This window comes from Drosophila guanche, unplaced genomic scaffold (assembly GCF_900245975.1).
Source record: "Drosophila guanche unplaced genomic scaffold, DGUA_6, whole genome shotgun sequence".
Taxonomy (NCBI): Eukaryota; Metazoa; Arthropoda; class Insecta; order Diptera; family Drosophilidae; genus Drosophila; species Drosophila guanche.
In genome coordinates, this window is record NW_022995744.1 from 1,383,202 (window position 1) to 1,403,593 (window position 20,392).

Genomic DNA, 20,392 nt, shown 5'->3' on the forward strand with positions numbered 1-20,392 from the left:
GATGCAAGTGGAACTTGACTTGGTGGCCGGCAAGCAGCTCCATTTGTGGCTGCGAGCATGGATCAGGTCGGGCCGAAAACATAATTTAAGTTTTTTAATTAAAAGCCGCCGACTTGCTCTGAGAGATGGTTTTCCAGCCGCGACATTTATGAATTGAGACGTTAATTGTCATCTACTCCATTATATTCGGTAGATGGGACCTCATGCCCGTCAATTGTCGGGACAGGCCTGTCCCATGAAATTGTCAAAAAATATCTATCAAAATATATCTTTGATAGGCAGACCAATATGAATTTTCATACTTAATTGACAGTTTGGGGCTGGACTCAAAGAGAGTGCGAGTGCCAGAGACAGTGCCAGTGCCTGTCAGTACTACCAATTCCATTAGCGAGGCTTGTCGGCAAAGTATCCATAGTAAAGTATGCACAAATACCCTTTGATCGGAAAAATATGTATTGGTTTCGCGGATTCTTGGTTTCTTTTCACTGTCTTTGGGACTGTATCTGTCCCAATATTTTACTCTTTGATCTTTATAATGGTACATATGTATGTATGGTTATATGGTATCCCTTAGTCTAGGCCCAGCATATTTTTAAAATTTACGAGTGTCTCAGGTCTCATTCCGCCGCCTGGCTTTGGGGCGTTTTGGTGTCTGTCGCTTTACTTAATGGCAACATGTTTTACAACATTATTAGACAGCCCGAAATGGAAGCCAGTTTTTTTGCTTTTCTGTTTTGGGCCAACAACTGGCCAATTTTAATTACCAATATTTTCCAGGTGTCGATACCCACTCGACCCACGCCATGGGCAGCATTTTGCATTTTATGACAGGCCATAACCCACAGGCAAATACACCCAAACAACACTCTCATACTCGTATAGAAAAACATATATTGGGAGAAGCCCACTCTTTATGGTAGCTGCTGTCTAATTAGCGTTTTGTGACAACCACAGAAAAAAAAACTTTGAAATAGTTTTGTAATTGGTAAACATTTGCCTGACCCGAACGAAAAGTTGAAATTAAATACAATTGTATTTATCGGCTTTAGGCTTAGCAAATTGATTTGTCGTCGCTGGCGTCTGGCAAGTGGGTGGGTGGTCTGGTTCCGGGTTCTCAGGTTTCACAAAATGGTATTCATTAAGAATTAAAAATATATTAGATAGTTATTAATGTTTCGGTGCAGCCAAATATAGATTCTGACAAGTCCAAGAATTCGCTTGGGGTGATTTCTTTTTCTCTATTGACGTGTAAATAAATGTGTGATAAGATTAGATAATTTTTGTAGCTTGATCGATTAGAACTAAATGTGAAATTTTTGTCAATTTATACAAGAAATCGATAGGGACATTAATACATATGTACCTATGTATATTAAATTTATAGGTGGATAAGTGCGGTGCTCCCTATTAATTGCCGAATATACAATATTTTTGCGCGTTTTGCGAGTAATTTCCAAGGATCCACTTGTCGTACTCTTTTATAATTTGTACAATGAAAGATATTTAAGAATTATGGTTTTAAATTTTTTAACGTATTTGTATTTCTTTTTATGGTTTTAAATAAAGTAAATTCGTGTATAAAAATAAATAAGCAATCACTTGTCATTGTCATAGAAAAGGCATCACAAGAAAACTGTGTCCACGACTGCATTAGGTTGCCTGTTCTCATCCATGGCCGAGCACTGGATCACTGCTCCGCACTTTTATCACATTTCTAGCAGTGATGGTGATGATGATGCGCTGGTGGACCATGGTGTCCATGATGTCCATGGTGTCCATGGTGTCCATGGTGTTCGTGGTGATGATGATCGAAGTGGTGTGGCGGCGGTGGTCCGTGGTGGTGGTGGTGGTGGTGATGATGATCGTAGTGTGGCGGCGGCGGTGGTCCGTGGTGGTGGTGGTGATGATGATCGTAGTGGTGTGGCGGCGGTGGTCCGTGGTGGTGGTGATGATGGTGTCCATGCCCGCCCAGGTGCAGGCCTAAGGATATTCCGAACAAGCCCCGATCCTCGTGATGTGGTGGCGACATTTTGTTTATAGGTAGCGTAGATTCCTTCGTTGTGGCGATAAATTCCTTTTTGTAGAGTTAGTTAAGACCTCCTCTCCGTGGTTATAGAGTGCGAACTGTACGCTCAACTTGACGAATTGCCCTCTTATATACATCAGATAATGTTATCGCTTGTTTTGTTCCATATGTTTAGATACGATTTTTTCGATTGGTGTATCTTATCGAGAGGGGTGTGGTGCAGGTGACTCAATTGGGGATTCACTGTACTCGATCACTCCAACAGTCCAATTGGATCGTAAAGATTGTCTTATTATTGTTCAAATTCATGAGTAATACTCAGCCACTAAAGGTTTGGTGGCACGTTGCATGGTTCCATTTCAAAGATACGGATGTTTATAATACACAAAACATTTCTCTATCATTTATTTTTATACCCGTAATTCTAAGAGATAAGATTTATGGTCGAAAACCAACCACTCTGATGCGTCCCCGAATTATTGTCAGATGGGACTATTAATATACCTCCCACCCCCTCCTGAATTCAGTGCTTGCTAATTCTCTCGGTAGCACACTCTGCCTCGTGAGTGTCTTCAGGGGGAGAATAAGTTTAAAGGGCGTGAAAAGTGATGTAGAAAAATGTAATGTAGAATGCACATATACTGAAACTGAGGCATAGAAGCTGCGATGCTAACTCTGTAACACTCTCAGCAAAGGTATGTTTAATAAAGAGCAAAAAAAGGGGAACCAGAGAAAAAAGAGGAAACGAAAACCAGAACACACTAGAGACTCCAAACACAGCCCAAGAGGTAAACAGCAACAGAGAGACGGCGTGGACGGCTATATGGAGATTGGTTTGATGGGCTTGAAATTCGCTTAGTAGCACTCTCTCTCTCTCTCTCTCTCTGGCAGCCTTCCCTCATGTGAAACCGACTTTAGTGCGTGACAATAACTTTTGCCTTTAAGCCCTTTTAATGGTGAGCGGGGATGGGGCTCGTGTGGTGGTGCGCTGCGGTGGAGCGCCGATAAACTGCGTTAGAAGTTATAAAGCGATTAGAATGTGTCTGGGGTGTTTCTTGGGGGTTGTCGAGACATGGACAGAGATAGAAGAAACAGAAATGCAGATGAAGAGGGAGAAAACTAAGAAAAAGAAAAACTTTGCTGCTGTATCAATTTAAAGCGGAACAGCGGGGGTACCAGGAGGATTGGCAGTGGAATGGTCGGAATGCAGGTAATAAATAAATTTGATTCTATGTACTTTCGTCTGAAATAACTTCTGCAAAAAGTTTGATAACATTGGCTGTGAAGAGTAAAACGTGTAACATTCATGAATGGCGAAGGGAACCACAATTGGGTAGGCAAGGGGGAGTAGAGTTCGCAATCGAGTAATTCGGAAAGAGAGTTGTGATTTGGGAAAGCAATGAATGAGGAGAAGAAAGTTCAAAAGACACAGAATATTCCTCACAATATCTTAAAACTATCTTTACAGTTTATTACCACTTAGTAGTCCCACATCCCCCCCAACACCCCCCCCCCCCCACCACCCACCGCCATTTTTTTAGAGGTTGCTTCATCATTTTCATTTTTATAGGAATTTCGCGCAGCCAAAAAATGTATCTCTCCCTCAAAGATATCACTGTCTGACTCATAAGAAAGCAAAATACACAAGCCCACAGAAAATCAGAGCCAACCAACCAGATTCAGTAAATCGCAAATTTTCTGTGCATTTTTCTCCAGCTCCACTGACGAGGCGAACCAGACAAGCAAATACAAAGATATATCGTATAATCGTATATAGTAAGTGTGTACACACATACATACATATGCATGTACGTATGTACGTGTACATATATATAAAAAGAAACCATAAAAAAATGCAACAGACCATAATAATTTCAATTTTTTTGAGCATTTTCTGCTTTTGTCGTAACTCTGCTCTGCGTGCCCTTCCCAGCTTCAGATACAGCTCCAACTCTACCGCTCGCACCATCTCCATCGAGGATTCAGGGTCTGACTATGCAAAAATGCAGCAGCCAAAGAGCATATAAAATTATTATGTGACGAGGAACGTGAAGGAAATACGTGGACAGGGACACTGCTCGGAGGCATTTCTGGTCTCGGCCAAAAATCAGACTCAGCATGTGCACATATTCTCGTAAAGCTCAAATAAACTCGAGATGTTGACAAAGGGTTAGAGGCAGAAGCGAAGAGGAGTCCCACCTCTAAACGTGGCCAACCGAAAGTGGAAAGTGGAATTTGTATGGAAAGTGTAAACTCAACCAGGAGGAGGCCCCCCGTCCAAATGTGGTAGTGAACGGATTGTGGGTAATAGCCATTTTAATGGATGTTAAATTAAAATATTTCATTAATGGAACTCGTGAGCCTTTTAGAAATATTTGTTCGTCATTTTCGGACGTTCATATGCTGTAAAGAGATTTCTACTAATGGAGAAATATTTCCGAGTTCCTAAGACAGCCAATACACCAATGCAGACTTGGATAAGTACGGTATTCATTTCTTGTATAATTAAAATGGAATTACAAATTTTTCATGCTCGATTTAGCTCTCTCTCTTTTCCCGTTGTTCACTCTGCTAACAACATGATGCATACACATATACATACATATGTAAAATATGTACATAGGAAGGCTCTGCCAATTAAGTTTTCAATTTCCGCAAGTTAACTTCAAATACTTGAGGGGCAGCACAACCCCCGCAGAAACAAAACCTCGAGCATGGACATGGTCTAGCCATACGAGTGAGTATTCTGGAGTAACTCCAATCATTCTCTCCACTCCATCCCAACCGAATTTGTTGACATTTCATTATGCATAACCCACCCCAATCTCGAGATGGTATGGGATTCTCAGTTTTCGGGGGTTGCAATTTCCTGATTTTTGTTTTGCCTACACACGTAATAAAAATAATAATAATAATATTTTTTCTTCTCGGTCCCCCGATCCTACCACAACCCTCCTCCGAAGTGGAGCGTGTGTATAATTTACGATAATTGCCCGGAAGTTGTGACAGATTCAATTAAGTCGGTGCTTCACTGTATCAACAGTTTCCACTGATAAAACTCCCATAAATTGAAACGGACCTTAGGGATATTTTTGGCGTTAAATTATTTTTAGATTCCCTACCGGATATCCTAGATCCAATCCCATCCCATCCTACATCATGTATGTGATGAAAAAGCAGTTGAAAAATCATTGCTTATTGTTAATTTATTTCCCTTTTTGCTGTTGGCTGTTGAAATTTCCTTCGCTTTTCGCCCATTTTCTCTCTCTCTCTCTCTCTCTCACTCTCTGTTTCGCTTTTATTGACTTTATGGACTCGTACACGGATGTGGCATTTCCGGTAAGAAGTCCCAGTCCTCAGCACCCCCGCCATCCTAAGCAGAGAAAGGGGACATTGACCATAAAAGAGGAAGAGCCCCAGAAAGCAGAATACAATGTGGGACAGAGAGAAACATGGACGGACGGAAACATATGTATGTACAAGAGAATATAACAAAAGCCTCAGTCAGAGCTTTTTAAAGCGCCTTGCCCTGAGCTTGTGATGAACTTTTATTTGCATTGCAGCCCACACAAGAGACAGGTTGGGGTAGCGGGTAGAATATATCACCATGTACAGGGTGTAGACAAGTGAGCCACAAGTCGATACAACCGCACAACACACACAACACACACACAACCATTTCAATTCATTCATTTAGCCCATAAAGCCACGATGTCGTCTGATGCATCCGACGAGGGGAACTCTTAGAGAGCCCCTTTCCCATCACGCTCACCATGCACATAACCACCCGCACCAGAATCGATTTATGGGCATTTCCGGGTTGAAATCACTTAAAAGAGTTTGTCGGAACAAAGACGTACACTCTGAGGGACAGACGAGGAGGGATCTGCTTGTTAGTTCCTTTGTGTTTGGGTTTTATGCTCTTCCTTCCGTTTTCTTTCCCTTCCTAGCATTGGAACAGACCTAATGCATTCTTGGGGTCTGCCCAAAAATGTTTGCAAAGAATTTGTAAGCTTTATAAAATAAATATTCGGCTCTGGGGACTAGCAGGGAGAGCCACAAGACTCTTAAGGGATGATATTACACTCGAATATCTTTTGACTCATCTCTGGGCACGCATCTTTGATTGAGTTATTGTCGAAGTTAGGGGGAGAAACATCCATTTGTCGGATAATTTGACCGATTGAAAGACACCCTCGAGTCAAACAAAACATGTAGGGGAGAGAGACACTTGTGAAGTAAATAAATCTAATATCTTTACTTCAAAGATTATCGAATCTCTCTTGAAATCGAATTCTTGCAATCATAATTAACTCTCATTTTGAACAGTACCGCTACCATCCAAGTACGATTTTCCCATACTTTTCCAAAAGCACACAGACTGAATGGTTACTTCAAAGGCATATTTTCATGCAAGATTATCCTTTAAGCCGTTTTTATAGGCTGATCCTAAATGAATCCCAGCATTTAATAGTTATTACTTATCGCGAAACCTCAAAATCGACCCTACTTTGAACCTAAAATCAAAGTATCCTACCCACATTAATCGCACATCCAGCTATTAGTCTCTTACTTTCTTACCAGACCCTACTCGACCCCGAAGGCAATCCACAAACCCGAGCCCAAATCACAATTATTTTTGATGGAAATCTTTGGCTAACCTTTTCGGTCCACACCCAACCTCGCACTTTCTTGGCTGACCCATTTTCAATTTGTTAATTTCGCCAAAAAATGTTGTTATACCTGGTACTCGAAGAGTAAATAGGGTATTTTGTATTTGTGGGGAATAACGGATGTACATATGTAACGCACACAAGGAAACGTTTCCGACCCCATAAAGTAAAACCATGTCTGTCTGTCCGTCCAACTGTCCGTCTATTTTGACGTCCCCAAAGTTTGTGTAAAGACTCATACGATATCACACTAAATCAAGTTTGTTTCAAACGCCCACACAAAGGAAGAAAATCTACTGTATCCAAAATTTTAAAGACAAAAGAAAACTAAAGATGCAATTCCGTAGGAAATGACCACTGATCATGAGATCATCGAATTGTGATTAGATTGGATCATTATTATAGCGAGAATGAAAAAATTAATTTTCAGTGGCTAGTCCCACCCTGTCCAGAAGCTTTGCTTGTGCTTGCTTTTTGTTGCTCATTGTTTCTCGCTCGCACACTCTCCTTAAAAGGGTGTGTTGGCGGAAGAAGAGATGTAGATGACAGATGTAGAACAATCTTCGAATTGAAGTGACAATTTACAGTGACTGAGTACCGAGTATAAATGTTGTGACACATACGAAGCGTCTAACAAACTTTCTTACTCGTTTTTATAATCTAGTTGAGCTTGGATTTTCGCTGAAATTTCATGCCACTTAATTAACCCGTGGTGGTCCATGCGGCGAGGTAATTAACCCATTACCTGGAACCTTGCACCTGGCACATGAACAAACAAAAAGCCGCAAACTATTCAACACGTCATGCAACGGAGGATGGAGAGGTTACTTTTGCACATTTTTTATTTGCCTGCCAAGGCTGCCAAAAACATGCTAAAGGTGTTGGCTGGAAACGAAAGCAAAAAAACAAAAGAAAAGCGAATACGAATACGAAAACGAAAACGCAAAAAAGTGTGAAACTTTTTTGAAGTTGTGCCAATAAATTTTGCGAGCCACAGTGGGGTTAAGCGAAAGTTCTCCCTGCTCTCGACAAGGAACCGAAAACAAAAGAAAAAAAAAATAGAAAACATAAAACGAAATCCTGAAAAAATTATGACCGAACGTAATTAAGAAAAGTTTTCCCCGGAACAATTAAAATCGAGTGAAATCAAAGTGGCAGGAGGAAGGAAATCTACGCCAACGATTTGAGCACTTGAGCACCCCAAAATGTATTTCTAAAGAATAAGCAGAAGATCCCAAAAATAAGAGTCAAAAGCAATTTACACGCTAAAGGATTTTTTTCACTTGCTTATCAAATTAGACAAGGGGGAGAAATTTCGTGGAAAAGCATTTTCAAATGACTCTCAAGTCTGCCGACGGTGGGGGAGAGGTGGAAGGCTTTTCCTTTCGGGTGGTGGCTGGTGAACAGGTCAAAGGTGTTGGCAAGCGCCGCAGGAAGCGTTTGAATTGCCTCTGGCACCCGAGGATATCCCATCGATATGGCAGCGAGGAAATTCTCTGTCGAAAAGAGATTTTAATGACATCGCCGTGTTGGCTGCGTTTTATGGCCGCCGCAAAAGACAATTTTCGATCCGAATTTTCATGTGGGGGCGTGTTTATTGTCGCCCCGAAAAACGATGGCAGGATATTATAAATAAACAGAACAGCAGGATGCAGGCCAGGGGTGGCAGCCTGTTTGCTGGGACACGTGGAGAAACATCGGTTTTAGGCCTGGAATCTATTTGCCAGAGGGGAATCACTTCTTTCGACATTCTAAGCATCCTTTTTCCCTAAGTTGGGTTTTTTTGGGCCTTACGTTAAGATTGGTTAACATCCCATCGATGGGATGATTTTGGAATCATAATTTGGGTAACTTGGACTATATTCAGTATGCATATTACTTGCAATGCAAAATTTATCTTATATGCTAAGTGCAATATCACATTAACTAGCTCATTGAAAGGTCTTTGAATCCTCGGGCTTTCGAGTAATTTGACTGAACCCCATTAAACAGTGGCTTAAGAATGTCGAATGCCTTAATTCTGCCCAGCATATGGTGGCCCCATAAGTGCTGCCAAGGACACTCTCCAGCATAAGCTTTCCCAGATGGTCACTCAACCTCTGCCACGACACTGATCATTAGTGCGGACTCCGAAACCCGGACAGCTCAGATCTCGCATCATTAACATGGCTCTCTTCACACTTAGCCGCCTCACTTTGAACAGTTTCCATTCCATTGTTCCCTCTTCTGGTCATTGGCCCTACAATTTTTTGCTTGTTCTTTTACAGTTCTCTTTATTTTTGCCCTTGGGCATGTCAGAAGCGGAACGCAAAAGAATTTGTTCCTCAAAGCTTTTTTTCTTGGAGCCGCGTATCTTTTGCTTAATTTTAATGTGTTTCGAATCATAATAATTTTAATTAATGAATTTAATTGCCACAAATTAGTGGGAACGGGCGACCACCAGTGCCGAAACAAGCTTTATGGAGTTATAATTATCCCAAGCCGTTACAAGTTCCACATATGGATGTAATTGTGTATTTATGTAGGAACATACATTTTAGGCCGACTGCTATAGCCAGCAGGTAATCAATAGTTACACTAAATAGAAGATAATTTATGTATTATCATAGGCTAAGTCCAGCAAAGACTAGGTAGGATAATTATCCAATAGCAACATCCATAAAAGAGAAGCATCAGTCATGACAATCAAATTATGGTGGCGAGGAGAATAAAAACTCATAAAAACAACATTAGACAAATGGAGCACGTAGTGCCTCAACCCCCGGCAGTCACAGATGACTCGACAGCGGATCAGGGCTGGGACATAAACTAAATATTAAAATGAAATCAAACAAATAATCAGCAAGGAAAACAACATCAGAAACAGAAGCCTTACAAATAAAACGCGTACAAGAGCACTCGTAAGAGAGCTAAGGGCTTTCTTGATGCGTGGAATGGCCACATAGTCGATGAAAAAATACCCTACAGGACACGAAAATCCGTATATTTTAGTATTAAGATGCATACATGACGAGGTTTTCCAGGATGTACATACTATGTACATACTCTCCAGTTGAAAATGAAATCAAAAATGCAACTTGAAAAATATATTTTATCATTGACCCCCTCTCGACACTACAAAGTTTCACCAAAGACAATACGAAAACGAGAAGGGACGTGTGAGACGCCTCTGACGAGTCACAACTTTTATACCTGGTACTCATAAGTACATCTGTACCTTAGTGGTTTTATTCACATTTTACATTTTAAATTTTTTCTACATATGTCATCTACATCTACATCACTTTTCACGCCAACACTGGTTTTAGTTTCACTCATTCCAGAGTAGTCATACCAACAGGCAGCCTCAAGCGAATAGCAACTTGTATTCATGTACCCCCATGTAGCAACAACATCGCGGTATCTCAAACTGCGTATCAGTTGCTGCTGTTGCTCACGCACACGTTTCACGCTTTTTGCTGTTGTTTCCCCCAACCCTCTCCCCTGCTCCAACGTCATTGGCAGCCATTTTAGCTACCGGTTTTACGCGCCAAAGTCTCCATAACTTTTGCCACATGCCATTCAACGCACATTGTTCGTGATGCTATGTCGTTGTTGCTGCAGTTGCTGCTGCTGATAGCTTGTCCAACTGCATTGTGTCTTCGTTTTAAGGAATTGAACATTTCATCAAATGAGGGTAGTTGAGGCGCACTACAATTTCAAGAAAGTGTGCAATTATAACACACAAATTGTTTAGTTTCAGCATAGAGTATTCCAATCACAGTCACTTATTGGTTAGGAATAAGATCTATATGCAATTGATGCTAAAAAGCTGGGTGTTGATTCTGTCGACTCTTTCGTGGTCGAGAGCTTGCTTTTGAATTCCTTGCAAGCAGAGCGGTCTTCTGTCCAAGTGTCGCATCGTCAGCTGCTGTATGTGACTCGCATGCGATTGCCATTCCCCGAACATGCTCTGCTCTTTCTTCGGCTCATCATCAACATTCTAACTCTCATTTCATTTCGTTTCGTTTCGTTTCGCTTTGCCCTGTGTGGGGGGCTGCTATGTTTGGCCAAAGTTTGCCATAGCAATGGCAAAGCGCATTATTTGATTATGCAGCCACAGCGAGAGAGAAGTACAGAGAGAGAAGAAGAGAACGCAAGAAAGCGAGTTTCAAGAACATCGCAAAGCGAAGGCTTTTGTGAAGCGATCTTTGAACTGAATTTACTCTCGCACTAGCATACAATTTGAAGCGGACTTCCCTTTTTGGCTGACCAAAAGCCTTCAGCAGACTGCAACTCTACTGCAACTGTCCGCTTCCTGCATTACATTTTATAAATCATTCATACGGTAGCATTTTTATGCCATTCAATGAGATTCGTTGCTCTCAATTGCTATCGCTCTTCCTTTCGCTGTAAGTTGTCTCCCTCCCATGTCTTGTCGTCAAGCTCTGCTTTGCTCTGCTCTCTGCCTTGGATAAATTATGTTAATTTCATGACATCCTCACCACTCCCACTCCCTTCTACGGGTTGCTCTTTAATAACTTGACAAGTAAAGAAGATAACTCTCTCTTTGACTGAACTGCCTGGCAAGGCATATAATTTTGCTAAAGCGCAACAAATTGCTAATTTTCTTTTGCTCTGCCTTCTTGCCTCCACTGTTTCTGCCACCGTTAATTTGCATATTTCTTCGTTTTACAAATTTAAATCATTTTTGAGCAGCAGTCAAATATAAATGGTAATAAATTATAGACAAGTAACAAAAATGTGCACACAAGTATGTACATATACATATGTATGGCTATGTATGTACGTATTAACAATGTGCGAGTGTGTGAATGAAACGGTTAGCCAATTTAGTTAGCTTTCTATGCCACACACAAAACAAGTGTCAGAAGGGAGCAAGTGTCCTCAGCTGGACATTCATGCAGGTGATTCATAAGCCTTGGCTCTCTCTGTGCTGCTCACTTCCACTTCCCAGTCTATACTATCTTAAAAGGGAAATCCATCAAATGAGCTGCCAACGCGCTGCGCAGTCAATACAAATTTTTCGCTTCCCTTTTGGTACTTTTTCTCTCTCCCTCTCTCTCTGTCTGTTATTCACTTTTCTAGAAGTGTCGGGCGCCGGGAAGAGATGGGAAGGTAGGTAAGGGTATATCTGTGAGCATTATTCAATGTTTGCAACGAACGTGCGCAAATTACAAATTCAATGCACGTAGCCGACGGCAAAAGCTTCGAGCCTGAAGCGTCTGCCACTGCCTCAGTCTGTGTTCTGCCTCTCTGCCATGTTTCTGTTTACCTAAAGCACTGTAGCTGCTCTTTCCGTTTCTCCATCATCAACGACCAACAGCAGTAACAACTGTCTTTGCTGGCATCTCCCTCTCTCGCCGACGACACATTAAAATAATGTATTTTTAAATTTAACATTAATTGTCGCTGAATGGATGCTGAATGGGCTCTCCTCTCCATTTTCCGTTTTCTCGGCGAACCATCACAAGGAGTGCCAGGCAGACCCCAGACCCACCCGTTAGTCTTTTGAAGTGCATTAAGTCGTCTTTTTTTCGGTAGATTCCCACCATAAATCGTGTTTGCCTTTGGCTCTCGGATGTTAATGTTTTTATATAAGATGCGATGGGGGGAAATATGCTTTTTATGGCTCTTGGCATTTTGCATGCATTAGCGGGTTTCTGGCTGGGCCTGTCTTTTGCTAGAGTGAACATTTTCGATTATATTTGTCAAGCTATTGAAACATTTTTCATCGAAAAACAATTATGTAGGTGTAGAGAAGGGAACTCCGATATTGAAATTGTTTCTTAAAATACCGGAAAATGAGAGATGTACGGTCTGTGGGTTCCAAGAGGGAGAGAAAGAATAAATTACAATGTTTTTCTTAATGCACATTCGTCGAGTGATATTGGAATACTATTCGGCAATATTCTTTAGGAAAATGTATCCATATAATACTTTAAAACTTTACTTTTCCTCTACTTCCTTCCTTTCATCATCCATTTATAGGAGGACATTTCGTGGTTGAATTCTTACTTTCATCCATCAAATTCTCTGATGGGATTTCCCCTTCACATTGATTGACTTTTCATACGAAATCCTCATTTCACAAAGCGTTGCCTAAGCCAAATAATTTCCACCACGATTGGCCTCCAAATGTAGCAATAATCCAGTGTTAAGACCAAACCAACCTCGCACTGGAACTCCTACTCGTTCCGTTCCCTGTCTCTCCCGTCTGAATCGAAATTACCTAACTGTCCATTAAGGAGGCCTAGCTAATGTTTGGCTACAAGTGCACTCCTCCCCCCTTAGCACCACAACCCACAACCAAATAGTCTATGACTTTCATTCGATTTGTCTAACAAGCCATAATCATGTGCTGCTGTATTTAATTACTGCCGTCTGGGCATATTGGATATTGTCGGGAATAGGGAAAGACAGAGAAAGTCGAGGAGAAAGAGGAGCGTGGGAGTGGATGTTGTGTGTTAAAAGGAGATGGCTATTAGGCTCAGAAATTCGAGAGCTCCATAATACCAAACACAATTGAGTCATTAAGCCGCAATCTAATTAAGCCAGAAAATGTAAAATAAGCCAAAAGAATGGCCGAAAAACTCGAATTCTATTCTTGTGTTGTCAAGAAGAGAGGATTAGAGAGACCGCGTTAGGCGAATTAGTTTTAGTCTTGTTCTTTGACTTCACCCAAGAACTACCCGAAAATAACCTGAGCTCCAACTCATCAAAAGTCCACAAATTTTTACGGCAGTTTAACGTGAACATTTTAGCCTGGCATTTTTGGTGGCCGACAAGATTTATTTTGTGTCTGCTTTCGACCACGTAGGTCATTAAATTGTTTAGAAATCGCAGCCGTAAACCCAGCTCGCCCCAGCTCCTCTCGAAATTATCTCAGTATCCAGGCAGAACCAAATACCCAACCCATGCTGAGGCCACAATTTCAAATGAACCACAAAATTGACTATGAAACGGACGGCACACGCACTCTGTACCGTACAGTGGGACAGGAACGGTTTCTAGCAGTCAACATATTTCAACTGGTCCTTTAATAGTATTCTTTTTCAGTATTTTAAAAATCTCCGCTTGGGACATGTATTTCCTTGGGAGAATTTCAAGATTAGTGAATTTTCAATTGTGTTTTCTATATGCAACAAAAACATTCAAATTTCAATAGATCTAACCCACATAATTAATTCCGAATTAACTCAACAAATTTTCGTCATGTACAATGTACATTCGCATTTAAGTCTCGTCAGTGTCCCACAGAGCCCACCGTTGGGCCTATTTCATCGCTTATTTTTTAGGGTTTTCTTCAAGTTTTCCCCTCATCCGGTCCTAGGAGGTGGCTGAACTTCGGCCACGAGAAAGAGATACAGAGACAGCTAATGCCACAAATGATGCCTAATGACGGTTTCGCCTTACACGATGAAATTGCCTCCAGACTGACGAAATGGTGGGGGTCTATTTGGGAGTGTGTTACAGATAGAGATTTATGTGTATAATGGATGAATGCCCCACAGGTTCAAGGTCGCTGTGTTAGTAAATCAATAATAATATTTTTTTGTGGATGGTCTTACCTTCAACTTTAGCCAGGGCCAGGACGGAGATGGTCTGCAGTGCGGGCACCGCCCAGGCAACCAAATGGAACAAATGCGATTTATTTTCAATTGCCTCGTGGCCCCATTTGAGGCCGGCGGCCAGGAACCAGGCGAACGCGAGACACGACCACCACGCGAAGGCGGCCATGCAACAGAAATACAATGCCATGAATAATACGGTGCAGGCGGTTGTCTGACGATGGCCCTGCAAAAAAACATACAAAACATACAGTTATGTTGCTCATATGGTGGTCAGAATATTGCAATGCGCATGATGTTACACAATTGAATCTTGATCAAAGTATTCAAGATGTTATGCATACATATGTAGATATCATATCATTCTTTGAAGTTTTATGGATTATTTCAATAGCTAATAAATTTTGTTAATATATAATGGTGTCATCTATAGATGTATTCCCATCTTTTGTGGTTTCACAAGAATTGACAATGAAATTTGATTAAATCTGAATATTCCAACGGATGTACATATGCATTTATGAATACATCAATAATGATCAAAATTGATTCCCTCTTCTCTCGGAATAACAAATGGGTCTTGCCTCCGCTTACCTGTGTTATGGTGGACATCATCTGCAGACGGCCGAGCTTCACTGGCGGAGGAAATGGCTCGCGGCACGACACGGAGTCGCCTGCTCCCAGGCCGGCCACGTAGGCGCAGCCGACGACAAGATAGCAGACGGCAAGGAAGACGATGGCCCGCTCGGGGTAGCGAAAGCGCGACGAGTCGATCAGGAAGGTGAGCACCTGGGAGAATAAAAAGAATGCAGCATATTAAATACAAATTTAGATTTAATTATGTTTGCCTTAATTAACCCGAGGTTCTCTGAGATTCTCTTAAAATCGCATTAGGCTCTGGGGAGAGAGAAGGATTCTTTAGACCTATTAAGGATCTTTGCAGCCCTGCCTTCTGGTCATTAGCCACTACACATTAGCTGATTGTGATGGTTGTGGCATTTACTCTCGAGAGGGGTCTCATTTCTTTCGCAAGTTTTTGCTTGCTTCTTCTTCAGGCTTGGCCTTAATGAATATGGCCAAAAATTTCCTTAGCTGGAAGGGGTCCTAGCTTTAACTGAGACAATGACGATGGGAACAATAACTGATTTAATTTTCTTTATAGCATTTGGCAGGATCTGTTTGGTATGTACATTTGTATATCCAATGCCAATGATTTCCGGGAAAGACTTTTCTTTATTTTCATCTTCAAGTGAAACTTGAATTTGCTCTCAAATTTCATGTGTGGGTGTGGCACAAACAAAGTCTACAAACGTTATTTCCCGACTTGAGGAAACTTCACCCACAGACGTCTCTCTTCCCTGCCCACCCACTGAAGCGTAGCTTGTAGGCGTGTCGGGCCTCTGCTGGAGCTTCCAAATGTTTTCGAAACATTTTCAGCTTATTTCGTTTCAATTGTAGTTGGTCACACCTACGAAACCCCTCCACAGATTCCCCCACGCCTCTCATACGTGGCACAACAAATTGCTAGACAGCAAGTGGCAGGGAGGGGGAAGTGGATGGGGAAAACGATGGGTAGGAACTCCACTTTTGTTGCTTGTTTTGCAGCTTGGCATATATAAACAATTCAATTCAATTTCACAGCTTTTCTCTCTGTCTGTTGACAAAACGAGTTACAAAGTGAAGTGACTCACTGGCACCCTGTGACAACGACGACAGCCCCTTCCGATCCTTTACGAATACCAGCACTTTTTTCTTAGATGTGTATAGGTATGTAAATTAAGGCATTGAAATGGGTTGAGAAGGGAGAGACAACCATGCGTAGGTGGAAATTAGTTGAAAGCTGGCTTACCATAATTTCACAGGAGAAAAACGATTTCCAAATAAATACATTTTCGGCTCAGTGGGAGACAGGGAGCGCGAGGGCGATAGAGAGTCTCAGCCTGAAAAGTGCGTTTCTGCATCTATGAATAATTCAAAGGTCTAGTCGTGGTAACATTAACACTCGCGACATTAATACAAGGCTAACAACCCAAACTCAAGCACACATATGCGATGCGACTGAGTATGCCCAGCTCCATTTTCCAAAAAAACCCGACAGTTTCTAGCGGATAGTTTTGTTCGAGTAAAATAACGATCCAGCAAAATCATTGCTAGGGCATGTCTCTGCCGTAGACAAAAGACCGCCTTGGCCTGGCTGAGTGGGCGCGTAATCAGACATGGAAATGCAAAGAAGTGGGGCAGCGAATGAGGGTAACAAGAAAAAATCGCTTCGACGAGGAAACCCCTTGCCACTGTGTATGCGTTTATTTTAATTTCTTTAAAGCAGGTCTCAGCCCTACCCTGTAGTACCAGAAATCATCGATGACAAATGTCAACTAGCGTTAGCTGGGATTTTTTATACCCGGTACTCGAAGAGTAAATAGGATATATTGTATTTGTGTAAATAACGGTTGTATGTAACGCACAGAAGGAAGCGTTTCCGACCCCATAAAGTATATTCTTGATCAATAGACGAGTCGATAGAGCCATGCCTGTCTGTCCGTCCGTCCGTATTGTTTGTCGGCTCGTTCTCACACTGAAACCCGTGTATTTCAAAAATGAGCCACGCCTCACACTCTGCTTCTGCTTCACTCGGCCCCAGCCTCTGCTCTCCCCCTGCCGACGCCTCTGACAACTTTTAACCCACCCCGAAGGGCGGCGAGCTAAAGGAGCGTGTTGGTGTGTGTTGAAGTGTTGTAGATGTAGATGACAGATGAAGAAAAAATGTAAAATTTGACATAACACCGCTAAGGTGCAGATGTAGTACTGAGTGCAGGGTATAAAAGTTGTGACGCGTATGAAGCGTCTCACACGTCCCTTCTCATTTTCTTAGTTTTTTTTCCGGGTTTGCCGTCGGCGTCGACGACGTAATTACAATTATGCAGTGAAGAGTGGGTCGCTGTTTTTGGGTAAAATATATACGAACACGTTCAAGTTTCATTTAAATAGTTGTATCAAATTGTATCTGAATTTTTACACGAAATTTCCATTTGCAAACGTCCCTTCAGCAAATACAGAAAAACAATCCTAAAGTCGAGCAGGTACATATGCGTTTATTTTAATTTATTTAACCGTTTAGGCACCAGTCAAACCAGGCAAATCAAAGGAACATCTTCTTTTGACCCCCAGGCTGGAGTCATTCAAAAAACATTTCAGACACAAAAATTGAACTCTTTTGTATACACGTACCAAATATTCACCGCCTTCGCTTAGGCTTCTTTTAACTCGGTATAAATTATTTAGCTCGCATCGCGGCTTTCACGGTCAACAGCGAACAAAAAAAGAACAAATTGAATTTCAGTTTTAGCGCTCATAAATTTCCTTGGCTTGGGTCATTAAAGTCAGCCCCAAAACTAAAGTAGATACACCCACCTTCCGCCCACTTATTACCATCCGCAGCACTCCCTCTCTCCCGCCGACTGCTCGAGTGGTGTTGAAAACTAAAAGCCACCGAAAAGCTTTGAGAGCTTTGCCAGCGGTTGGCAGTTTTTGAATTTTGCATAAATTAGATTTAACTCAACTGGCAACAAAAAATTCTTTAAACAAAAACTGCATAAATTTGCATTGGGAAACAACAGCAATGAGATAGTTTTTGCTGTTTTCAGTCGGTCTAGAGGGTGGAATGGATCGTCTATTAGAACAACTAACTATTAACATAAGCATTTCAGTCAGGTTGCGGCATAAATTTGTGGTACGTTTTTGAGGTTTCGCTGTGTTAGCTGTCCCTGTCAGCTCTGACGTTTATAGAATATACATTTCAATGATAAAAAATTACGAGCACCTGCCTATTTAATAATTATTAATTGTTTTAATATAAATTTTTTATTTATTTTTTTTCTCTCCCTATTTTTACAATCTGTTTGTTTAAACAATAAGTAAATTGTATAATTAATATTCAATTAACAGAAATAGCAGTTTTCCAATGAGCCCTGCTATTATATATAACATCTTTTCAGTTTGCTGGATTTATCTATCGGGGAGATCGAGAATGTGGGATCTTTTCAGTCTTCTTACTGTTAAGCTATTCTCTAATAGACTTAAGGCTAAATTATTTTCATGGTTGTGGAGTCTGTCGATGTATTTCTTACTAGTTTTCTTTATTTCTTCTTTAATGGTTGAAATATTAAGATCTTTGTGGTTATTTGCATTAGATACGTAAAACGGAGCATTGACAATGTGTCGCAAAGTTTTTGATTGGTAACGCTGAAGTATTTCAATATTTGAGTTGCTAGCAGTCCCCCAGAGCTGTATAGCGTAGGTCCAAACAGGCTTCAGCATGGATTTGTAGAGGCGAATTTTGTTTTCCAAAGTGGTTTCTGATATTCGACTTATCAACCAGGACATTTTTAGTTTTTTAAGTCTAAGTTGTTGACTTTTTGCTTTAATGTGGTTGTTCCATGTTAATCTGCGGTCGAGATGCAAGCCGAGATACTTCACACAGGTACTTTGTGGAATTGGTGAGCCGTTAAGTGTAACATTTGGGCAGTTACCTTAACTTCTTAATGAAAACGTTATTTGGACGGATTTCAGGGATTTGATTCTAATTTTCCATCGAAGGAACCAGTCTTCAATTAGGCTTAGCTCACTCTGCAGGAGTTCAGAAGCTTCATTTATAGATGTGCTTGTGGCTAAAACGGCCGTATCATCAGCATATGTTGCAACAGTGCAGTTGTTTGTAACTGGCATGTCGGCCGTATATGGGGTGTAGAGAATTGGTCCCAATACCCTTCCTTGTGGGACGCCTGCGTTGATGAGAAGTAGTGATGAAGTATCGGTTTTTTGCTGCACGTAAAAGCATCTTTTAGCCAGATATTATTTGATTAATAAATAGTACGGAGCAGGTAGCCATTTCTTTATCTTGTATAACAAACCTTTGTGCCAGACTCGCTCGAACGCTTGTTAAACATCGAGGAATGCAGCAGTGCAGTATATTTTGTTTTCAAATGCCGAAACTATATCATTAATAACCCTGTGACATTGCTCAGGGGTGATGGAAAGTTCGTCAAAAATTGGCAACAATCTCTTCAATAGTATTTTTTCAAACACTTTCGAGAAAATTGTCAACAGACTAATGGGACGGTATGATGTCAATTCCGTTTCTATTTTGTATGGCTTTAGGATCATAACGATCTCTGCACATTTCCATTGACTTGTAAAGTGGTCTAGTCTGAGAATCGCGTTATATATAAGAGTGACAAAACCGAATGCATTTTGGTGGTAAACTTTTTAGGGTGATACCGTCTATTTTATCAGGGCCTGGTGATTTTTTATTGTTCAAGCATTTGATTTCTGTCACAACTTCTTCATACTTAATGCTTTTAATAGGCAAGCTCATTTGGCAGGGTGACTCAAGGAATTTTTCTACTTCAGTCTCTGTTGTATAATTATTTATATCGTTTGGCTGAAACACAGAGTGCAGATGTTGTGCAAATGCTTCCGCTTGTTCATTATTAGACCTACACCAAGTTCCGTTGTTTTTGCGAATATTTATGTTTCTTTTAGCTGGTTTCTTTAGGTATTTAGTCGCCCTCCATAGGTTGTATTCATTGTTGCTTGAATTAGGGTCTAAGTTTCTCAGATACGCAGCTAGAGATTCATTGCGTAAGTTCGACAGCAGGTGTCTAAGCTCAGATGCAGCCTTGTTGTACAATCTTTTGTCAGCAGGGTAGTGAGTTTCTTGCCAGCGTTTTCGCAGATTCCTTTTATTTTGTATTTTTTGTCGAAGTTCGTTTGAAAGGTACAATTGATTTGGTTGTTGATGATTAAGAGCATGATGCGTGTTTCTGTAGCTCGCATTATGAATTGTATTTGTAAAAAGCTCCACAGCATAGTCTATCTCCTCTCTTGTTTTTAACGAAATGTCCAGGCTTATAGCTGAGTCTAAATGGCTTTTAAATGCGTTAATGTCTGTAGAGGCTGTTATTACTTTATAGGGCTTTTCCAATATATGGGCTATTGTGCTGTAAGTTGCTATTATTGGAGAATGATCTGAGTTAAGGTCGAAGCTCTCCATTACTCGCATGTGTGCTTGTGGGATTCCAGAGAATACTACGAAATCAATCAAATCTGGAATATATAAAATC

At 41.1% G+C, this 20,392-nt stretch overlaps 2 protein-coding genes across 3 annotated transcripts in view; both read right to left on the reverse strand.

Moving 5' to 3' along the window:
* The window catches only part of LOC117579449 (frizzled), a 95,213-nt gene that overhangs the window by 39,222 nt on the left and 35,599 nt on the right, over positions 1-20,392 (reverse strand). The window contains exons 3-4 of the mRNA XM_034265338.1: positions 14,865-15,059; positions 14,271-14,496 (exon numbers count right to left, since the gene is read on the reverse strand). Coding sequence (XP_034121229.1) covers positions 14,271-14,496; positions 14,865-15,059 — 421 coding nt within the window. The remainder of the gene's footprint in view (positions 1-14,270; positions 14,497-14,864; positions 15,060-20,392) is intronic.
* Positions 1,514-2,134, reverse strand: LOC117579451 (histidine-rich glycoprotein). 2 transcript variants are annotated; one of them, XM_034265340.1, is made up of 2 exons: positions 1,904-2,134; positions 1,514-1,846 (listed from the first exon to the last, which is right to left on the reverse strand). In XM_034265340.1, exons 1-2 carry the CDS (start codon positions 2,027-2,029, stop codon positions 1,715-1,717), a joined length of 258 nt encoding a protein of 85 aa, XP_034121231.1. In that variant the 5' UTR covers positions 2,030-2,134; the 3' UTR covers positions 1,514-1,714. The 2 variants fall into 2 exon arrangements, with proteins under 2 accessions (XP_034121231.1, XP_034121230.1); XM_034265339.1 differs by having other exon boundaries at positions 1,514-2,134.

Excerpts from the sequence above, each read along its gene's own strand:
- LOC117579451 (XM_034265339.1), bottom strand. The coding sequence starts at position 2,029 with ATGTCGCCACCACATCACGAGGATCGGGGCTTGTTCGGAATATCCTTA.